This window comes from Alligator mississippiensis, chromosome 13, assembly GCF_030867095.1.
Source record: "Alligator mississippiensis isolate rAllMis1 chromosome 13, rAllMis1, whole genome shotgun sequence".
NCBI lineage: Eukaryota > Metazoa > Chordata > Crocodylia > Alligatoridae > Alligator > Alligator mississippiensis.
In genome coordinates this window covers 30452168-30475240 of record NC_081836.1, presented here as the reverse complement: position 1 = coordinate 30475240, position 23073 = coordinate 30452168, and the positions used below count along the sequence as shown (strand labels likewise).

Here is a 23073-nt window from a genome sequence, read left to right as displayed (position 1 = left end):
TCCTTCCCAACCAATGCAGCAGGAAGCAATTAAATATGCTTGGCCCTCTTCTGGAAAACAGAAATTACATTGGCCTTTCATGCTAAGCTCTTTGTGACCTGAACCCAGAAAGGGCTCCAACAAGAGCTCAGTGGTGTTTATAAATGCAGGCAATTACTGGGCAGATGCTGGGGCTGTTTAGATGCTGTAGAGCTCTGTGGGACTGTATCATGTTCTCCCCAAATCAGCAAAGTCTCCACCTTCTGACTGCCAGTCTTGGCTGACAGTTAAGAAGGTCTTTTTAGGGGGCATCAGCAAGGCTCTGTCCATGGAGGCAAGATTCCAAAGACTGGAAATCATACTGGCCTCCCTTGAAAACAGAGCGCAGCTGAGTAATGGCTTCATTCAGGGGTGGGGCATGCAAACACCATGCAGAGCCTTGTCCCTGAGAGATGTCTGTTGTTGCTAGGATGAAGACCTTGGTTGTGATGAAATGCCCCCCCTATGCAGTAGAGACAACAGCTTAGTCAACACATAGGTGCCAGTTCTCCCAGTCACAGGCAGAGATGCTTATAACAGGTCAAGGAACAGGTATTAACCTCAGCATGTGCATGTTCTCCTTGTAGCATTGCTGGTCAGTATGAGAATGTGAAACAGAAGACTACCAACAGCAAGAATGCTCTGCAGCAACGCTATGAGGGACTGAAGGCAGACAGTATTGGAGGTAGGTCCAAATACCAGTAGCTTTTGGACAAAGGCTTTGCAGAGGCTTGTGATCAGGAGCACCACAAGAGAGAGAGAACTATAGCTCAGCGCAAACTGGTGGCAATAGGCTGTGCCAAGACCCCCTGGCTTCTGTCACTTGGATGATGGAGTGCTTGTATGTTCTTGGGCAGAAGTGCACGTTTCTTTCCCTTCCTCTTGCAGACCAAACTGTCCTATTGCAACCAGCTGCTTCCTTAGACTCTCAGTCAAGGCTACTGCTTAATGAAGAGCTTCCAGTATTCATTCCTGTTTTCCTTACACAAACAGAGCAAAGCAGCTGCAGCCACCACGAAACCATAAGCCTATATTCTTCTCTCAAGAGAATTACAGAGGTTGAATTGTTGTAGAGGGTGCCTTAGTTTTTCTGTGGCTCATTTGTATGGTAGGTGTGACAATCCTAGCCCTGGATGTGACCAGGTATGTCTTTGGAGAGACACTCCCAGGTGCTTTATGCCTTCATAGATGTCCTGCTCCAAAACCCATCCTTGCTGTCTGCTGCTTGAACACTGAAAATAGACCACAGTGCTCCGAAGGTTTCCTCCTTGACCTACGGAGTCTCAGGCTATACCTGTCTAATGTAGGTCTTGCCAACTCCTAACAGAGGGGATTTTGCCAGCTAGAAGAATCATACCCTTGTTCAGGCATGTGTTCAGGAAAGATAGATTTTCCCTCAAAATCCTTTTGGAAAAGAGGCCTGCTTGTATGTTCAGGTGCTGCTCTAAGATCACAGTTAACACTGACAAGACGTGGGTAAAAAGAATAACAAAAGGATTTTAATAAAAAAAACAAGCAGCAGCATAAAAGAAGAAATCAGTAACCATACACTGAGATACAGAGTTATGAGAACAAACAAACAGAAGGAAATATCAGAACAATAACCTTTTTTTACCCTGCACCTTAAATCCAAGGATGCAATTCCTATTCAGCTCAGTGGGTCAAAGCAGCCTCTGCCTCTGACCTTTCCATCAGAGCCTCTTGTAATTTTTCCTGGCAGGTTGCTTTACTCAGCCTGCTAGCTGAGGGACTCCAGTGTTTCCCTCGGCCCAGGAAAACTGAAGACTAACTTTGTTCTCAAGGCAAGGCTTAAGTATTATTTCTTATCTGGCTACTTACATAACTCACCCATTGGATTCTCAAAGAGCCCATACTATGCATGTAACTCCCCCCCCTCAATTCTCAGGTTATGCATGTGTTAACCAGAGCAGACATCTTTCCTGATCTAATTAAGACAAGGAGAATATTTGCACCCTTTCAGACACAAAGATTACTTATCCAATATCTTAAAGATGCTGTCTCCACTTCACTTCCCCACTCTGAGAAATGTACTTCCAGTTCACAGATAATATTCATGTTGGGACTGTCCTTTTAAAATGTAAATTCATCATTGTCTGGAAGGACAAGGTTCATGAGTCTCTTCCAGGTGCCAAAGAAACTCATTATTTCTCACCTGAACGCCATTATCATATTGTGCAGTTGTAGCCTTAGTATAACATGAGACATGCATCTTATATCGAATACTACAGTGCGTGCAAACATAAGAATGATAAGGCTAAATACAGCTTGATGCTACCTACCTGTAGAGATTACACATACTGTATCAGCAAAAACAAATTCAAGAAAACAGGCATGATACCCAATGAACCCCCCCAGATCATAGTGGGGTCCGTGACTTGGGACAGTACCCAAGTCCCCAGCATGGTGTATATGGTGAGGTAGTCTCTGCAGTTGGCTTGCAATGTGCTGTAAAGCTGTAGAGGAAAGACCATGAAACAGTGTCAAGAAGCAAACTGAAACCATCACTCTGTAGTACAGATTCCAAACTGTCCCATTCAGGAAGCTGGATGTCAGGTAGCTGAAAGCAGGACCTTAGATCCATATCCTTGTGACAAAACCTTTGCAGAGTGCTGGGTTGGAGAGCAGCACCTGGTGGAACTGAAGAGGAAAGGGGTGGGCGGGGGGTTATACCATTAATACTCTACATGGTATATATAGCCTTCTCTTAGTGTTTGGGCCTAGCTCAACCTCTACTGCCCACACCAGCTAACCCAATACCCTCTTGTTATCCAGATGCTGCATCCATACATGGGCGCCAGCTGCTAGCAGGGCTGGAGAAAATAAACAGTGACCTCGACAAACAGGAGAAGGAAATAACAGCAAACCTACGGCCCCCACTAGAGCAAAGTCGTGCTGTGCAGGACAGTGCTGAGCGTTCAAAGGAGCTGAAGGTAATGGGGTAGAGAAGGTAGGGCAAGTGCTTACACATCAGACATGCTTCTTATGAGTGAGGGTGGGGGGAAGGGGTGGGGGGCAGAATGGCTAAGGTGGCTTGTTCCAGAAGCCTGAATTGAAACTTCACTCTGGGCTTGTGATGAAGTCTGCCCCCTCCCATGCCTTCACCAACTATTTGGGCAGGAATAATCAAAGACAGCTGGATGGGATCCTACTGGCCTCGTTCCCTTGTGCTTCCAGCTATAGGCACTGGTATGGCTCAACCACACTTGCACCATGGGCCATCTAGACAAACTATGACTAACCAAAAGTATGGTCTGTGCAGAGTGAACTGCATAACAGATTAGGTCCACAACAGCTTTTGAGGGCAGAGGACTTAGGAGACAGTAAGCTAAAAAGAAAAAAAAAAGGGGGCGAGGGGGAAGAGGAGAAAGTATAGTGAAGTGGAAGGTATGAAGACAAAGGAAGGGAGTGTGAGATGGGGGAAGGGGAGTTGAGGTAAACAGTCTGTCGTCACAAGGCTGAGATGATCCAGTCAAATCTGTAATACCACAGAGGGTCCCAAGGACCTACTGCAGCTACTTCTGTAGGAGCCCCACTAGCTGGGGCTTCACATGCTATTTACTGTAGCAAATGCCATGAAGGAATTCCTGGCCATGGGGAATTAACACCCAAAAACCAGCTAGAGAAGCATTTCTCAACCCATGGGTTGTGACCCAAAAGTGGGTCACAAGAATATATCAAAAGGGCTGTGAACAAACTTTAAAAATGGGTTTTCCTGCAAAGGATAAAAACACAGGAAATCACGGCTGTTCCCTTGCAGGCTGGCAGAGCTCCAGCCTGTGAGGGGCTGCTTTGGGCCGGCCCCCGGTGCCCCACACATGAAGGGGCCTGGGGGTGGGGGGGCAGTGGGTCGGGAGTGAGGGGCACTGGGTCGGGACTGGCCACTGATATTTTCAAATGGGTCATGCTAGAAAAAAGCTTGAGAACCACTGAGGTGGAGAATGGCTGGAGGCTCTTGCAGTCATTTTAATGTTAATTTATTCATCTGTGACCTGGCTGCCTATGCTTAGTGATGTGTTTACCTTGATAAAAGTCACCTGTGTCCCCACGTATTGGGAAATAAATGAAAAGGCAGGAAAATGCCACTAATGCTAAGTGGAACTGCTCCCCGCATAAAGCTTAGCCCCAGCTTCCCAAAGCAAGGTTATTTGTGAGTGTTTGCAGCATGAACGCCGCATGCCCCTGGAGGCTGGGGGAGCATGGCAAGCTCCGGCAGGCAGTGGTGGTGGTCAGTGGTAGAGGCGTGGTGGTGGTAAGCAGGGAGCTCCCGCAGGCAGCTACAGAGCTCGGAGGCAGGGGGGCGGGGAAGGGGGTGGCAAGCGCCAACCAGTGGTCAGCAACCACCCACAGGTGCCACCAGCAGTGTCAGCAGCGCCTTCTCATAGGGGGTGCACTGCCACGCTCAGGAGATGCACATGCACCCACGTTCACCCCCTGTGTGTTGCCAATGGTTTGGAGTACTGCTTTTTACTGGGAACAGAGACCCTAGCCATCATCTTGGCAGAAAATTCCATCCCCTCCATGGTGTCAAAATGCCAATAGCCAGCAAGTTGTTGTGGTCAGAACCACAAGTGGATAGTCCATAAGCAACTCAAGCTTACATTGGAGTCAGGAGAGAAGAGTAGTATGCTGGATGTGTAGCAAGTAAAGAGGATATCTTTTTGGAGAGTGAATTCAGGTCAAACAACTTCATCGTATTGTATCATTATAGCAAAAAGCAATGCCTCTGTTACAACATAATCCAGTTTGTCCCTGAATGCCCCTCCTCCCCAGAAGGATGTTACCAGTACCTTGTCCCAATGCGTGGTGGTCTATGTGACAGTGATGTCTCCTCACCCATTTGGACCACAGGACATACTCTCACTCAAACATACTTTCCGGCTCAAGGAAGCCAAGAATTGCTGGCTTGTTCAGTCCTGTGGTTGCAAGTGTCTCCTTCTCATTGCAGAATATCACTAACGAAGTCCGCCAAATTGAGCCTGAGAAAACAAGGAAGATCCAGGAGTGTGAGACCTTTATTGAATCAGTTCCTAGCACTGGCAGTGCCACTTTGGTGAGGAACAAGGTCGAGGAAACTAACAACAAGTATGACCGTGTGGTCCAGCTGCTAAGCGCTGCCCAGAAAAAGTAGGCCATGGTTTGGAACACATAACTTAACCCTCTTAAGAGGTTGGGAGTATGGGTATCTTGTAACATTCTCCTTCTTTACAGGGTTGATGTGGCCAATTGCCTCGAGAAGAGCCTCCAGCAAGGCAGAGACCTGCTGTCTGCCTATGAAAATAAACTGGTTATAGATGACACTGTACCAGAGGATGCAAGGGCCCTAGATTGGAAGACAGAAGAACTATTAGTAAGTGTTCTTTTGGGTGATTGGGCCACTTGTCTTACCTGGCAATGTGCTTGATATGAATGCATATGCACACACACACACACACACAAATGCAGGGACCAGCCCAAAAGCAGTAGGTTGAGAGAGGGCCTAACAAAGCTGAAGCAGAGCAGTAGACTTTTTGTGTACTGTAGAGTTTCTGCCATAACAAAACAGCAGGCAACTTTAACAGGTGGTGGTCCTGTTCAGGGATCCCCAGCACAAAGCACCCAGCATCTCCCTGTCATCTTGGTAAGCTCTTAATTTGGCAAGCCAAAAACCTAATGTTGGCTGAGAACATGTCATTTGATTCAAGGACTAAAACTGAACTCAGGATGACACAATAGCTTGGGGAGAACACACCTGTGCAGTGAAGGATAGGGATGGATCCCTTCTGTGGCATCAAATGACACTGGTGCCCTCTTCTGTGGTGCTTGACTCCCATTTCCTCTGGTCCCTCAGGGCCTTCCCTCCTACTCGCCTGCCATGCCTTCTTGTTGTTGGTTTGTTTATTTTTTTTTAAAAAGAAGACTGGGAAGCTGCCCGGGGCCCAGAGGGAATCCAATCCATGGCCAGGCTGCTCTCTGTGCCATCTGCCATGGCTTTCTGGCTCTATTGGTGCCTTTGGACACCAGGTGCTGTAAGAGCTGTGTTCATGGCCTCTAATCACACCTACAGCCATGCTAATGCCTAGCAGAAGTTAGCAGTTATAACCTCAGCAGGCAGCTTGCCCCAACACAGTGTTTGGCCCTCAGGCCTCAAAGCCTTTGTTTGGGCTTTAGCCCCCTTTCTCTAGCTAAGTCCCCTAGTCTAAGGCCCACTGTCCTGGACCTCAGCTCCTAGGCTCAGTTCTGTCCCTTGGTCTCACCCTTCTTGTGCTTCAGGTCTCCTGCTATTGCCCTTCTCAGGCCCCAGTCCTGGCCTTCTCTACCTCAGGCTGCCTTTATATCATCTTGCTTGGCTCAGGCCTTAATTATCTTAGCTTCTGCCTGCCTGTCCTGTGCCTAGCCCTGGCAGGGCTCCAAGCCTCCAGTGCCCTTAGGTACTCCAGTGGCACCCACCCTGCCCTGATAGGATCAATAGCATGTCTCTCTGGCACCCTGTGGCACCCTGTGGCCTCCTTGTCATCCCTTACAGCCACCACACCTGGTCCACCAGTATAAACTGTGCTGTTTTGTAAAGCAGTCACTTAAACAAAACATCATGGCTCTGGGTAAACAAGTTAAAAAAACCCCAAACCTTTAACAAGGTCGCTTTAACAAAAACCTCCCCCACTCTGGGTAAACACACTTTGGAGCAGCCTTCATCCCCCAGGTTCCCACCTGCCATTAGAGTGCTCCAGTGTCTGCAAGGGGTTCTTGGGCAGCTGCTCTCCCCAGAGAGCTCCAAGAGCTCAGCTCCCTGCAGGGCACTCTCTCTGCCTCCAAGGCATTTGGCTTCTCTACCTGGGATGCTCCCTGTCTGAGTCAGCGACTCACTTGCCCACACAGGTGTTCATCTTGAGGGCTAATGGACAGCTCAATCGTCCCTGCTGCAGTTTAGGTCTGCTGCATACAACCCTGGTCTCAGCTGCTTATCTGCCGACATCCCAGGCTAGCCAGCCACATTCTCCCCCTTTTTAGCAACAGAAGCATCTGGCTCCCTGTTGCATCCTCCCATCAGAACTGGCATTGCTCTTGTCAAGCTCAATAGAAAGCCTGAGGACTGAATAGCCCAGAGCCTGACATTCTTTTTTAGAGGTGGTCTCTTTAGAGCTCAGGGTCTTATGCTGAAACTTCTGCAGTGGCCTTTGGAGCTAGTGCACCAACAGAGACATGATTCATCTCCAAATACTGTAAGCTGGAAAAATTAAAAAGATAAGAAGGGAATAACCAGAAAGAGGGCACTTTCCCTCCCCTCCCTCTGAACAGACCAACGAGATGGCTACTTATTTAAAACTTAGCCTTTCACATTGCATTTCTTCAGCCGGTGATCCAACAGCACCTACAGCATTCACATGTACTTGGCCATTATGTAACATCACCCTCAACGTTGCCACCAGGTACTGTTGGCATGGAAGGCCACCACCAGGCAAAGCATGAAAAGTGTGGGAGATTACTTTGCATGCCACAGGGAGAGTGTTTTTCTTTTTTGCTTTGTTTCTATAGTCCAAACAGCTGGGCAGCCAGTTGGCACTTAGATCAAACTCTTCCCGTTAATCAGATTTCTTCCCAACTGGTTTAGCTAGGTGACCTTTAGTGAAATTAATGTTTACCATCCCTCACCTTTCATAAGGCAGAATTGAGGAGCAGTTGCATTGAGTCATAAAGAATTCTGGGGTGGAAGGGCTAGAGGGGAAAGCTGTTGTGATGAGGAATACAATTAAAGCTGAAGCAGTAGCCAAGGCCCATCAAAGAAGTCCTTGGTAAAAGCCTGGCATTTCTATATGAATTCTCTTCCCAGGCCATGGGCTCTGAGCTACAGTCCAAAAGGTCCTTGCTCAATGAGGCAGAGCAGAACTTACAAAAAGCAAAGACATGTTCCAGCACCCTCGCCAGCAGGTTCCAGGAGCATTGCCCTGACATTGAACGACAGGAAGCAGAGATCTACAAACTCAACCAGCGCTTCAGCAACCTCAGCAAGCAAATTGACCACAGGTGAAGCTCCAAGAGGGCTGACTGGGAGAAGGGCAGCCACAGCAGAGTGTTAGAGATGCACAGCAAGTCCCTTATTCCCTACTGCACAGGTTTTTACCATGAGAATGTGAACAAAACCAAACCTGGAGGAAATTCAGTACCACTCATGTTAGACTCAAGAGTGGGCTTTTACAAGAACTGCAGTTTCTGCTAAAAGAGCACACAGATCTTTGTCTCTTCCATTACACTCCCGCTGCCCAATTCCCTCCTCCTCTCCCCCATCCCCACTATTTGCCCATTTCTGGATGATACAGCATCCAGACGGGCCCCAACTCATTATGTGTTGTGGCTTAATTGTTCGTACACTGTATTGTGCATGTCTTTGAATATAACTTTGCTTTTCCTCAAGGGAAAAGCTTTGAGCTGGCACAGTGTGTAGTGCTGTGCCTATCAACAGCTATATTGCTCTTTCACTTTCACCTCAGTTTTACCCTACCTCCAGGGCTAGTTATAGGATAGCTTGGTAGGCTTCCCCAGCAGACTGGGAACACAGAGTTACTGCATCAAATGTTTTGTTAGTCACCCACAGAGTGAACCAGTATCTGAAACTGGAGAAAGAAGAATAAAACACCCTCTGTTGTAAGGTGGACTGGAGAAAAGTGTACTTCATTACTGCAACTCCTGCAGAAAAGGATGGCCTCTTGGGGAAGAACTCAGGCCCAATTGGTGGGGGAAGAGGGAAAGGACTGAAATTACCTAAGACATTTTCAGGAACAAATAGGTTTGAGAGTATAAAAACTCCTTTCCCTTTGCAGATCTCAGATGCTGCAAAAGGCGAAAACGTCCTATTCTGACTACCGTGCAGGCTATGACGACATCACCCAGTTCCTTTCCAGCATTTCTAACTATGAGCCACAGGAGACAGACAACATCCAGCAAGTGGAAACTAAACTGAAGAACCAAATGGTAACTCCTCACTGTGCTATAAGAGCGTCTCATTTCACCTGCAGTCACCAAAACTAGTCCCTGTGGAGGTGCCAACCATCACCAATGGGGCTGATGGCACAGCAGAATTAATATGGCCTGGATTTGATAAATAAATGTTACTCAGCTATGTGGGAACAGAGGAGCATGGCCAGGGCCCTATCTGGACTCCAGCATTGTATTTAAAACAGAATTGAGTGCTCTTGCACTCTACTCCTCAAGGGAAAGTCAGGGAGAAAAGACCCTCCCCCCAAGCCAGAAACCAGGTGAGAAATGCATCCACTCAAGTCATGTAAAGGGAACTGGAGAAACAAAAGAATCCAGACTGGTCCAGACTATTATTTTCTACACAGAAAATATTAGAAAGGGGGGGGAGGGCAGGGAGTTGCAGATGTGAGGCTCCTTTTATTTACAAGAGAAGACAACTTCTCTCTTTTATTTTTAAGTTTGTCTGTGTTTTTCCAGATGCTGCTGAATGACATTGCAGGCAAGGAGGAGGCGGTACAGAAAGTCTCTGCCAATGCCCAGCATTACCAGCAAGCTGTGAAGGTAAGAAGCATGATTCCAGGACTGTGGGAATTTTCAGCCTGATAGCAACAGCAGCTGAAAGGAAACTACAGTGGTCCAATGCCCAAGTAAAAGAACAATGGAGAAAAGGACAACTTAGGTCCAACCCCTGCCCAGTGGTCTTTGGCTGGTCATTTAATGTGCCTATTTTTAGAACACTTAGTGGAACTCTTACTGGGACAAAGGTCTTGCTATGTAGCGGTCCTATCATCTTTCATTGTCTACTTAAGGAAGACAGAAGGGTAACACAAGAAAAAACTTCAGGTCCAGGTAGAAGTGGAGGGACATTACCTCTCCAGGGGATTATATTGTCACTTCTCTTATGCAAGTGTTTTCCCCCAGGACTATGAGATAGAAGCGGAGAAGTTACGATCCATTCTTGACCTGGAAAATGGACGGAACGGTTACATGAGCAAGAGACCCAGACTCCAGTCCCCAGCTGCTAAAGTGAAAGAGGAGGTAAGTCAGAAGTGGCTTCTGGAGAGGCTAATGCAGGGTTGCTACTTCGAGGTGCAGTCCATCGTGTGGGCAAGGATTTTAATGTTGCTGACATCCACCACACAATGGGGGCAGGAATTCTTCAGCACCGGTCAACTTCCACCTGAGGCATCTTGAGATGAGTTGGTAAGAGAGCTCTCATGCTAGTACTTCCTACCAAATAAGCCTTAACACCAACAAGACTCTTAAGCAGAGGAGGATTTATAGGCAAAAAAAGCACTTTGTGAAACTACAACCATCACAAAGGCCGTGCAGGTTTTATGACACAAGCTACTTTGTGGACATACAACCTCTCCTTTGGCTCTCAGCTCATCCTTCATAATCTATTGCACCAGGTGAGCAGAAGTTGTCCACATGTCAGAACTGCATTCTTCATTTGTTATCACTCCTTCTATAAGCAAAGTAGAAGTGTGGAGGCTGCAGGGAAAGAAGCTATTTATCAGTGTGCATGGAGCTACTAGACAAATCTCCCCAAAGCTGTGAGATCACAGCAGCAGGAAAGTTTTGAAAGAAATATATCCAGGGTGAACATGTAAGCTCCCCTCTTCTGCACAAGTCCCTGTGTCTTGATTCATGAAATCCTGATTGATTGTTCTGCCTGTGCTCTTTTCTGAATGCATTTGTCTCCTAGGAAGCAGTTCTGGCTGCTAAATTCACTGAAGTTAATGCTGTCAATAAGCAAAGGCTGCAGAACCTGGAATTTGCTCAGAATCTCCTGAGACAGGTAAGGTATAAATTGCAGGAATGGATTTAGTCAGATGAAAGGCAAGGTTTGGCCTTTCAGCACATGCTTGCCCTGCAGCTTACAACTTTGTACAAAAGGAGGGGGAAAAAAAAAATCAAGCTTTCCGTGTCATCGCAATGGATTTAGGGATTTATATATACAGTACTTGAAGTGACTTGATGGAACTTCACTATGCTGAACCAATCATGTTATAACAGAATAATTAATGCATACGTATGATACACTGAACTGGAAATAGATCTAGCTAATGTGTTATACCACGGGAAAAATTACTTAGCAGGAACTCAGTTTGAACCCATCTATCAAGATAAATCTAGTCCACCCAGCGACCTCATCACATTATTTGATGCGACAGCCGAGTGGCTCTAAACTTTTTCCCTTGCCAGGGCAACACCAGATTTCCCTTTCTGTACAGTCACACCCCTCTATCATGTAGCAATATTGGAAGGTTAGGGTGGTAGTGAGCCCTGCTTGAAAATCCATTGACTAGTTATCTAGAAGCATACTTACCAATATGCAACATTCTACAGTGTACAATGGATTCTTCCCAACCCCCTTAATTCATTTTTGATATTTTCCTGTAGTTCTACCATCATGACAATGAAATTGGCACCAAATTAGTAATTGCTAACAACCATGTCTTTATCATCTGCTTTTTCCCCCTCTATTAACAGCAACCAGAGGTGCAAGTGATGCAGGAGTCTGTCCAGACCAGCAAGTCGGAGAGGCCGCTTCAGGAAATCTGGAAGCTAAAGAAAGAACTCGAGGATGAGACTCAGCGTCGGCAGCAGCTGGAATTGGAGATCAAAACCATCCAGAATAACATTGTCCACCTGCAGAACCAGAAACCCCAAGAAACTGTGGTTAAGAAAGAACTGCTGAAGAAAGTGCCAGACCCTCAGCTGGATGAGAACTTACACAAAATGCAGCAGAGCCTGGCAGAAGAACAGCGCAAGAACCAGGTGCTACAGGATGAGCTGGAGACCCTGAAACTGAAGCTGCGAGCCTTAGAGTATGAGAGGAGGGAAGGGGGTAGAGAGTATGTGGTAAAGGAGGTGCTGCGTATTGAGCAGGACAAAGCACAAGCAGATGAAATCCTAAAGCTTAAAGAAGAGCTGGAGGAGCTTAGGAGGCAGGAAGGAACCAGAGAGAGTGAGGTCACCCTCTTGCGCCAACAGATCTTTGTGTTGTCCAATGAGAAGAACACAGAGCAGGAGAAGGTGACTGAGAAGGAGGTGCTGAAGCTGCAGAATGACCCCCAGCTGGAGACAGAATTCCAGATGCTGCAGGAGAACAAGCAGAGGGAGAGTACCCTGAGGCAGAAGCAAGAGGAGGAACTCAGCTTCCTGCAGGACAAGCTAAAGCGGCTGGAGAAGGAGCGAGCCATCGTTGAGGGCCAGATCACAGTGAAGGAGGTGCTGAAGGTGGAGAAAGACCTCGCCATGGAGAGGGAGGTGAACGAGCTGCGGCGCCAGTACGAAGATGAAAAGTCCAAGAACCACTCCAATGAGAGGGAAAAGGCTGAGCTGCTCAGGAAGATCCAGGTCCTGGAGGAAGAAAATGCTAAGGTGGTAATCCAGGAGAAGGTGCGTGAAATTGTGCGCCCCGATCCCAAAGCTGAAAATGAAGTGGCCAACCTTCGCTTGGAGTTGGTGGAGCAGGAGAGGAAGTGCCGAGGCGGGGAGGAGCAGTTGAAGAGCTGCCAGACTGAGCTAGCCACTCTCAGAAACAGAGGGCCCCAGGTGGAGGTGAAAGAAGTTATCAAGGAGGTCATTAAGTACAAGAATGATCCAGAGACTGAGAGGGAGCTGCAGAGACTCCGTGAGGAGATTATGGACAGGACCGGTGCAATTGAAAGAGCTGATTTGGAAATCTATCAGCTGAAGCAAGAGATTCAAGTCTTGAAAGACACCAAGCCTCAGGTGCAGCTGAAGGAAGTGGTTCAAGAAATTCTCCAATATCGTGAAGACCCCAAGACCAGGGAGGAGGTGGAGTTCCTGAGAGCTCAGCTAGCAGATGAGCAGAAAAAGCATATTGATCTGGAGAGGGAGCAGCTGCTTCAAGAGGAGAAGATCAGGCAGAAGGAGGAAGAGCTGTCACATGTGAGAGAGAAAGTGGTCCAGCAGGAGGTGGTGAAGTATGAGCAAGACCCCAGCTTGCAAGCAGAGGTTAATTCCTTCTCTCAGAGCATCGAGAACGAGCTGATGCAGATCGACTGCCTGCGGGAAGAGATGCGTAAGCTGCAGCGGAGGAGATCTGAGCTGGAGTGCCAGCTGGAGGAACTTGAGAGAGAGAGGCAGGCCCGCAGAGAAGCTGAACTCGAGGTGCAAAGGCTGAAGATCAGGCTGAATGAGCTGGAGGAACAGGAAAGGGAGACTACAGAGAGAGTGACTGTGAAGCAGAAAGTAATCCTTCAGCAAGACCCACAGCAGGAGAAGGAACACTCCCTCCTCAAGCTGGAGTTAGAGGAGGAGAAGCACCGAAGACAAGTCCTGCAAGCAGAGTTGGAAGCCCTAAGCAAGAAGCTCCTCACACTGGAGAGGATGGAGGTCAAAGAGAAAGTGGTCTTTTCAGAGAGCATTCAAGTGGACAGAGGGGACACCGAGTACGAGATTCAAAAGCTGAAGAGCAACCTGGAGGAGGAAAGCCGGCGTAAGAGGGAGCTGGATGCAGATATGAATCGGCTTGAGGCCCGGCTGTCTGAGGTGGAATTCAGCAACTCCAAGTCCTCGAAGGAACTAGACTTCTTGAGGGAGGAAAACCACAAGCTCCACCTAGAAAAGCAGAATCTGTTGATGGAAACCAAGAGGCTGCAGTCAGAGATTGAACTCACAGCAACGGAAGCTCGGGACTTAAGGAGCATGACCCAGGTGGACAGTGGAGTGAATCTGGACTCCAGATTCCAGACCTTAGAGAGAGAACTGGAAGATCTGAAGAAGTTGTCCAAAGAAAAAGACACAGAAATTGAGCAGCTTCAGAATCGCCTCAAGACAGTAGCCATCAAGAGAGAGCAAAGAGAGAACCACCTGCGACGTTCTATTGTGGTCATTGACCCCGACACAGGCAAAGAGATGTCTCCAGAGGAAGCTCACAAACTTGGCCTCATTGAATGGAGCTTGTTTGTCAAGCTGAAGAGCCAGGAATGCGACTGGGAAGAGATCACCATCAAGGGGCCCAATGGAGAATCCTCTGTGATCCTCGACAGGAAGTCTGGCAAAGAATTCTCAATTGAGGATGCCTTAAAGAGTGGAAGGCTAACCATGGCTCAGTATGATAGTTACCTCAACAAACAGATATCCATCCAGGAGCTGGCAGTCTTGGTGTCTGGAAGTAATTACAAAATGTTCCCTCCATTCTAATTAGAAACTTTTATTCAAGCAGCTTAGTGAGAGCTGCACAACTTATTACAACCCTAGACTGCTGCAAGTCATTGCCTCCCTTGTGTCTTCCAAATTACTGGAGCTTTCTTTTGCATGGTCCATCAGGAGGGTGCTATGAAGCCATACTGTTTGCTGTATTTGTTGCAGAAAAGCCCCGCCAAGTCAGGGCAGAAAAAGCATTTGTCAAAGTTATGCTTAACTATTCTTCCCCACCACTTTACCTGGGCACATACTCCCACAGAAAATGGGTAAAGTCAGATCAGCGTCTCATGTTCAGTGTCCAATTGAAAATAGGTTGTGTCTGTTGGTATAATTCTGTGTATGAAATCTGTACTTCTCCTCAGAGGATAAGCATAGATATGCAAGGAGTTGTAGAAGAAAGAACAAGAAAGGGACTAAAGGTCAAGACTCAAGGAATGCCAGCAGAACATGTTAAGCAAAAATGTGCATTTGAAAATCTAAAGCCAGACACTTGTATTACATACATTTGACTAAACAATGGTATCTTCACCTGAGAAAAGCAGTTGAAAGCTCAAAAATGAAATTTGCATCTTAATTGCGTAGTCATTATGTTAACATCTAAATGGCTGCTTCTATTAAAACTTTGTTCACCTGAGTGCCTATAATGAGGAATGGGGGACAACCCCAGCAGTTTGATGCAGTAAACCCTAGATTGAAGGAGGTATTCATAGAGATCACCCAGAATCTTGTAAAGAGATATCAATGTTACAATAAGAAAAGTTAGTAGAAAAGCATGCTACAGTAACCAAATGCAGAGGTGCTTTCTAGAGACAGTTGTGCTTCCTTCATGGTTAAAAGCCATTCATGCAGGTATTTTAGTGACTACAGTTACATTCATTTATATGTATCATTTATTTGTATAAGGGAATGGGAAATATAGGGAAATTCTATTTATAGCACAAAATAAAGATGTGGTGGTTTAAGCCAAGGGTTTACTTTTGCTTTTTTAAAATTGATCGTGTTTCTATATTGCTCTAAAAAAAGGAGGGGCTGTACCCAACACATATGTTTTCTAAATATAAAACAGGAATATTTAAGTGTGGTACCTGTATCATTCAAGATGTTGGTTGAGTCTACTTGCAAGGAAGGCCTCCAGCTGATCCACACATTGTCCTCACAGGCGAGTTCCAGGTAGGTTTGGTGTTTGGGTTAGTTTAGGAACTGCTGCCTTAATGCAGAGTAGCAATATGAAAAAGGCCCCATGAAGACACTGTTAGATCTCTCACTGATTTTGAAAGGAATTTCCCAATCCACAGTGCTCAGTTTACCTATACAAGAGTTTTTCCCCCATCTGTCAGGGCTACAGTCCTAGTTTGGGATCTGGAAGACAAGCTGGGCTCTTTCTACATCATGTATTAAAGATTCTACAGACCCAGTTCTGCACTTACCAACACCCACATGGAAGTGTCCAAGTGTACAGAGCATCATCTGTGCAGTCCCACTGCCTTCTATAAGCTGATATAGATGTAACATTCTGGAACCTGGCAAGCCATTTTATTCATCTCTCTATAGCTATGTTGACTCCTCCAGGCTAACAGCTTACTTCACTGTCCATAACTCTCGATGCATGTAGGATTCTCTCAATTTAAGGTGGTGCCATTCTACTAAAATTACATGTAGGTGCAAACCAGATTTTGAAAAGACTTGCCAATTAAAAGGGCACCAACCAAAATAGAAGCAATTATGTTACCAGGGACTGGTATATGCAGAAAAAGTGATCTAGCTTAAAAACATACACATGATAATGAAGGAGACTGAAACAAATGTTTTGGAAACTTTGAAACGATTTATTCAGTTGCTCTGTACAAGATTAACAGTTTTCACACCACCCCCATCATTGTCATCTAGACAGCCCCAACACACACAAAAAAATAATAAAAATAAATTGCAGCTCTTACACCCAAAAGAAACTGCCATACTCAGTAAGTGCCATCAGGAGGAGGCTCACCACTCTGCGAGAAAGAAAACAGTTAAACGTGCCTAGCCAAGGCAGATATCCCAGTCACTCTGCTCCCCATCAGGTGTGATCTCTCTCCACAGTCCTGCCTTGCCATGGCTGTTTAAATTCATTCACTCGTTCATTATAGCGTGTAAAGAAAAAAAGAAAAATATCCCACAGAATTTCCACCGAATAAACATTTCCCTGAGGCAAGAGGCTTCACTAAATTCCTAAAATGAGGGCATTCAGCTCCAGCAGGGACACAGGAAGGTGCCTCCCAGCAGAAGCATTCAAGTGAAAGCAAAGAGGGGGAGTGGAACCAGTACCTCGGGTAGCTCATTAAGGGCCTGAGGCTTGCCAGGCATTGAACACACTTTCAGCTGCCACTCAAGAGGAGGTCCTGAATGGGAACCATGCGACATCCATTGTTCGGAGTCCATCAAAAACTGCTGTGCTTTATCTTAACACAAATTCTGTCTTTGGCTCTTTTGCTACAACCTAGATTTTTTTTATTTTTTGTAAACAAATTTGAAATTTGAGCTGCATTTTCTTTTAAAAATATAAACAATGAAGTGATCTGGAGAAGTCATTTATCAGTCTGAATTAAAGAGATGCATCTTGGGTCTTATTAAAAAAGAGAAAACTTGGTTGAATGTTTGCTGGTTATATACTCTCAGTCAGCCTCCCTTCCAAAGCACCGGAGGAAGTCTGCAAGCTTTTAGTTTTAATACCATGGGTTTTTTTAACATATAAGTGCTACTCTTTCTGAAGCTCAGATAACCAGACCATATGGAGGTGGCCTGTAAAAAGGGAGATCACAACACTGCAACTACAATTCAATGGGGCTTACCATCTGAGAAACACAGACTGCCCTCAGTCTATGCTACATCCAAAGGGGATGCGCAAAGAGAGCGAGGTTAGCATACAGGTCTAAAGCTAGAACACCACACTCCCATGCTAGCCAGTTCCTCATTTCTGCAGCTCTGACAAGTCAAATGATTTTAGTGCAGAAGTCATCAAGGAGAGCAATATCCACCAGAATTCATTTGATTATCAGCATCCTTAGTTCATTTAGATCACTCCTTCTGCCCACCAAAAAGATCATTACTGAAGACCCTAGTAAAGAATGGCTTTAGGGGAGGGTCTGGAACCCACTTGCACAAACTCAGATCAGGTAAGAACTGGTGCTCTTGCTGGATTTGGTACTGGACTTGCAGTAACCAAGTCACCATTTAAGTCTGGACAGTGCAGCTTTTGATGTGCAACCATAAAAAGCTCTATTAAATAAAACGGAATACATCTTAAATACAGAATGATTAAAAAAGGGTTGAGGAGCGCGCAAAAAAGGGCTGAAATGTGTGTAGTTAGTCCATTCTTGCTCCACCATAAAAGGCACTGGAATTATGTCTTCCTATACACATGACATGCTGAGAAGTGTCCCATCCAATCCAATGCATTCGATGGTAATGAGGATAAAACTGAGCCAAAAGAAAAGCATCCCTTTGAAGGAAACAAAAATAAAAGATGTAGAATCATTTCAATGCTCATGAGTGCATCCAAAAAGTCTCTAAAGAGTCCTCATTCTCTTCCAGAGGGGAACATCAGGCAATTTGTTATATTTACCGTAGAGGAAGTGCTAGGTTCTCCTATTAGCTTTAGCATAGCTTCATAGTAGAACTGAAAAATTGGAGTCAATGTCTTCAGAAAGCACGGGCAGTGCTACAGTTATCTAAGTAAATTCAAAGCAAGAAGAAGCACCTTTCACATACTCCACTGGGATATCAAGGAGGTAATTGAACTTGGAGGTACTCTGCACTGGTGTGCCGATGGTGCTCAGCTTGTTGAAAGATGCGCCATCCTTGTTCCTCTGCAAGTTCTGGTGCCTGTCAGTGCCAGCGTGGTGTGAGGGGCAGCAGCAGTGGAATGGTGCCACAGGCATTTCTCTCAAGACAACCTATGCTAGGGTCCACCTTGCAAATCCCCTGGAGGCAAGTGCTGACAAGCTCTTTCTTTCCTCAGTTCAGGTCCTCCCATTGCCATGAGGAACAGAGAAAGTGATGGAGTCAGCACCCAGTGTTCCTGGCCTGCTCCTCCTGGGTTTGTCCTGTGCTGGTGCAAGCTCGTTCCCTTCCAAGTGTCACAACTTCCGCTGTGGTGCATTGGACCCTTTGCCATGAAGCTGAGATGCATCTAAAAGAACAAAATGAGAGGGGTTTCAATGTCAACCTCAGGTCTCAACAGCCCAACGTTGTCTCACCCTGCACACGAAAAAGCTGTTCTGCACCTCAACCCCCAAGAATTTGAGCTAGGAACTACTGAGCAAAATAAACTAGCAAGGGCCCTTATCCATAGTTAACAAATGCAAGACGTTATCAATCACCCAGACACAATCTGGAAACACGGCACAGTTTGAGAGAGGCTGCAGATAAATTCAGATGGACTTTTCATTACTGGCAGTTGGTTGTAATGACTGCTTTGGATGCTCCACAAAAAGGAAACCAAGAGCAACTCGGGTGCATTATTCCAAGTTTAAACACCCAAGTATGGGAAGGAAACAGCAGGAGGGAGCAAAACAAGAAATAAGGGCAAGAATAGTGAACAGTGACAAAGAAAGTTAAAGATGCAAAAGTTTCCAGGAAGAACTGAACTACTGTCATGCTATAGGAGGGAATTGGTGCATTTGAAATAGGTATAGACAGGCAGTCAGGGCCCTGGGCCTGGGTGAATAACAGTTTGTTCTCTGCTGGCCACTCTCAGGCTCAAAAGGTGTAGCCCATTCTAGAGCTGACTCACGACAGATAAGGTTAGAACCACCATGAGGAGATAATGCGTATGCACCTTCACAAGCAAACATGCTGGCAACAGGGCAACCACTACATGCCACCTGTTCAGCTGCTTCTTGATAGCTTCAAACAGAAGCATGTCACACTTTCCAGAACTACCAGACATCTCATCACATGGTAGGCTATACAGCTTTCACATGTTCATAGCTCTTTACACTGAAACACTCCCAGGAAGCATTTCCTCCCCTTCCAATAGGCAGGAGATTTCTGGTTAAACTGTCATTCCTCTACATAAATTAATAGTTTTAAGCTAGAAGGAACCATTCTGACTAATCCCTGGAATTCACCCACAGAGAACTCCATCTAGCTTGTAACTTCTAGTTGAGCTGGAACACAACTTTATTGGAAGATGACAAGTGACAATGGCTCCACCACATCCTGAGGCAAGTTCCAATGGCTAATTCCTTTACTTTTTATTTTTTTTAAAAAGCACCTTCTTTCTAGTTTTTTGTCCAGCTTCAGTTCTTGGCCACTGGATCTCATGTTGCATTTTCACCTAAATTAAGGAGCCTTCTTCCGCTATCAAGATGGTGTTTGTAGACTACATTCAAGTTGCTTCTTTTTGCCCATGTTAGACAGACAAGATCATGTCTTACCAGTAACACATTAGGTCCCATTTGCAGTCACTGTTTAGTTAAGAACACCTTGTTTCTTTAGAGATGTTGTTTTACCAACACACCTGAGAGGAAATGGATTTCAGTCCTCTGCTTCTAGGTCACAGAGTTTGTACCTAATCAGTAATTTTTGGTGGCCATGTTCTCTACTCCCCAACATCTTTCACTCCATAACATACTGACTAGAAAGAAATGGTATGCTTCTGCCAGGATGCAGGAGAAAGAGCACAGAAGAGGATCCTTTGGAGTTTCCTATACCCCCAGTGTCTGCATTAGGGGAACACATTCCTTCACAGCAGATGCTAGAAGGCACTACTGTAATCACAAGCCTCATTAACTACAGAGGTTTGCTCACATGTGCCCATGCTGCCTCGCTCACCCACAAAATCTGCTCAAGAGAACCATAGCAGCAGCACTGAATTGCATTACCTGTGTAATACAACAGACTGGACAAGAAAAGCAGGAGCAGGTGTAGGTGAGTTCTGAGTTGCACTAGCAGAGCAAGGTTTACTCAACACTTAAATCTAGGTTTCATGGACATTAAATGTATTCCCCCACCACAACACCTCATACAGAGCTGCTACGGTTACGTCTGCACACACAAGCCACAGCAGCTTTTGCTCTAGACAACGCTTCTCAACTTTGTTAGGCTGAAGGGCCTCTTTGGGAAATGTCAGTTCTTAGCTTCCGCTCATTTTTTGAATGCAGGAAACTAACAGTGCAAGTCTTCTGTTGCAAAGAGCTTAGAAAGACCACAACAGGGCACAGTAATTTTAACACTATGGATTCTCCAAGGTGATCTTGTAAATCAGGTTTGCGCACCTAGGAGCGCTAGCATTTTGTGGCACCCTGTAACACCCTTGAAAGGAACTCAAGGTATGCCAGGCTGCCAGCCTACTCTGGCTGAGAATCACTGCCCTAGTAGTAACTCACTTGAGAGCCCACTGCAGAGTGCTGTAAAAGCACCCACATAATACAGTGCACACTCAGCCCCTACTCTGTTTCTAGGCTCTAGAAACAGTAGGAATATTCAGCTGTACCTCACAGATGTAGTGTGCTTTGTGCTGATTCTGAAGGAAGCCTATTAGGGTCACAACTAATGACTCACACAAACGTCGAGTCATCAGTACATGGCAGTTGGCACTGCAAAGTTGGAAACTCACACTGCAAAGTTTCCAGGAGAATGTAAGCTTGCCTTGAAAGAAAGGCAGCCACCTAGTCAGATGCCCAAGTGTAAGATTTCCTCTTAGACATCTAGGCCTAACACCTTATGTAGAGAACAAACAATCATCTATACAGCCAGTGCATTCAATCCTAATCAGTATCAACAGCCTACACAAAACCACCCAAAGCTGTGAATATTCAAAATGAGGCCATTTATCTTTGCACAAAGAACAGAGCTGAGTCCCTGGATAAACTGAGAAATGCCAAACACCATGTGTGGGAAGTCATCCCAGATGGAGGTATCAAACTCAAAGGACATTCAAGATTGATCCTAACCCTAAATCACATGAGGCTGGTGAAATGGAGCATCAGCAAGGACCATATCAGTAAAGACAACATTGAAGTCAGGGGTACTTTCACCACAAAAGGAGCATGTGTTGAGACAGAGGGTGACTCACAACGCAGAAGACAAACAAGACCATCTGACAAGTTACCTGGCAAACTTTGCGGTAAATGGGTGGACAGGGCAGAGTGTGGGAGTGGTGCTGCATGGTGCGGGCTGGAGTGCAAGCCAGCCAGAAGACCTAGAGAGAAAAACAAAGAAAGGAGGGGGGGAAAAAAAAAGAACAAACACACATTGAAGACAGAAACAAGCAGAGGAGCTGCAGCAGTCAGAGCCAATAGCTTAGCCACCAATATTAAGGCCTGCCGAGCAGTGGGGTCCCTGGGCTAGCTACAGGAACAAGCCCAGGGGCATCCAAAACCACTTACTAATGACACAAACAAATGAATTACAAGCACAAAGCAACAACATGAGTGATGGGCTCATCTGCAATGGGCTAAACACAGCTGAGTCCTGGTGTTTTCACAATTCTACTGCACAAGCAGGAGAAATGCACAGGGGAGAAAGGAAGAACTCACTGTGGCCAAGACCGTGGTGAAACGTTCCTGGGGCAGGGCCAGTTACTATTGCATCCTTCGATACTCCTGCTTTAGGGGAGGAGTCCGAGCTGAAGGAGATGACGTGAAGAGGGAAGGAATGGATAGGAGATATAATCCCCAGTGGTGTGGAGCTCAGGGCACCTGGCAGCTTTGAATTGCTGGACTTGTAGGATGGAGACAGTACACTTAAGGAAGAAGAACTGGTTAGCAGCACAGCCCCACTAGTTCCTTTCTGAGGAGGAAAGAGAAAAGGTAAGTCAAAACAGGAAATCAATAGCACCTCATCATTACTCATATTCCGCACGGAGCAGCATAGGAGGTGGGTACAGGACTCATGCCACACCAGGACCCTTCTCATCTACAGAGCGCGCGCGCGTGACAGAGAGAGAGACAGAGACAGAGACAGATGTCCAGCTGCCAGGAGTCAACTCCATGATGCCAATAGCCCAGTGTCTGAACATTGTGTTTGGAAAGGTAAGAATGACCATACTAGATTAAAACCAGTCACATCTAGGCTGGAATCCCACCTCCAACAGTGAACAATGCCTCAGGGGAAGGTGTGGACAAGCATGCACTTATGTTCTTAGGAGGAAGTTCTTACTAGTTCCCAGCAGTATGTATGTAGCTGCTCTGTGTCCTGTAAGCAAAGGGGCCAACCTTCTACAGCCTTGGATTTTTATCCTGTTCCACTAACTGAAAACACCATTCAGTCAGATAGCTGACTGGCTAGACAGTACTTTATTACATAAGAGTACTTAGCAGGACTAATCAGCTTTTAGCTACAGTGGGCTATGTTATGGGGAGTATTGCAGGGGGTCCCAAAGTTGAAGGCAGACCCAATGTTACTTAATGATGCACTAAATTAGTATTTATTTTTCAGAACCCAAAGTTCCGTTCTGCCTAAACAGATTATAGAAGCAATCCCGAAGTAATGGAAGGGTGCAGTAGCTGGACACAAAATAACTGTCTATTTAGCACTTAAAATAGTGTGGGAGATGCTTTGGCTTACTGGAATAAATCCAGTTCAATTACCTGTTCTTCAACAGTGAAGCAATCTTGATGCTGGAATACTTAGGGTGTAGTAATTTTAAAAATCAGACCAAGTTTGAGTTTGCAAATCTAAAACTTGAAAGTCTGTTCTAATGCAATTAAGGAGTGGAGCGAAGCACACAATGATATTATATAAACACTGCTTTTTTGAAACTTTACAGATCTGCTATAGACTAAAACCCCCAAACTATCGAAAAATAAGACAGCGCTTCAGTGGGTATAACTACACACATAAGGAAAGTTTCACTGATTTCAGGTAAACTATTTACAAACTTATGTGCATCAATTTAGGCATGCGCAAAAGGTT

At 45.8% G+C, this 23073-nt stretch overlaps 2 protein-coding genes across 4 annotated transcripts in view; one reads left to right on the top strand and one right to left on the bottom strand.

Annotated features, from left to right (window-relative positions):
• Positions 1–15137, top strand: part of PPL (periplakin) — a 56585-nt gene extending 41448 nt beyond the window's left edge. The window contains exons 13-22 of the mRNA XM_006262870.4: positions 606–703; positions 2812–2969; positions 4985–5163; positions 5248–5386; positions 7847–8040; positions 8835–8985; positions 9469–9552; positions 9913–10029; positions 10700–10792; positions 11488–15137. Coding sequence (XP_006262932.1) covers positions 606–703; positions 2812–2969; positions 4985–5163; positions 5248–5386; positions 7847–8040; positions 8835–8985; positions 9469–9552; positions 9913–10029; positions 10700–10792; positions 11488–14172 — 3898 coding nt within the window. The 3' untranslated portion in view covers positions 14173–15137. The remainder of the gene's footprint in view (positions 1–605; positions 704–2811; positions 2970–4984; positions 5164–5247; positions 5387–7846; positions 8041–8834; positions 8986–9468; positions 9553–9912; positions 10030–10699; positions 10793–11487) is intronic.
• Positions 15138–15980: 843 nt separating this feature from the next.
• Positions 15981–23073, bottom strand: part of UBN1 (ubinuclein 1) — a 34322-nt gene continuing 27229 nt past the window's right edge. For 2 of the 3 annotated variants that reach the window (XM_059716701.1, XM_006262871.4), the window contains 3 exons: positions 21696–21948; positions 21269–21358; positions 15981–18343 (listed from right to left, as the gene is read on the bottom strand). In XM_059716701.1, coding sequence (XP_059572684.1) covers positions 18291–18343; positions 21269–21358; positions 21696–21948 — 396 coding nt within the window. In that variant the 3' untranslated portion in view covers positions 15981–18290. The remainder of the gene's footprint in view (positions 18344–21268; positions 21359–21695; positions 21949–23073) is intronic. The other variant, XM_019493036.2, reaches the window with a different exon arrangement.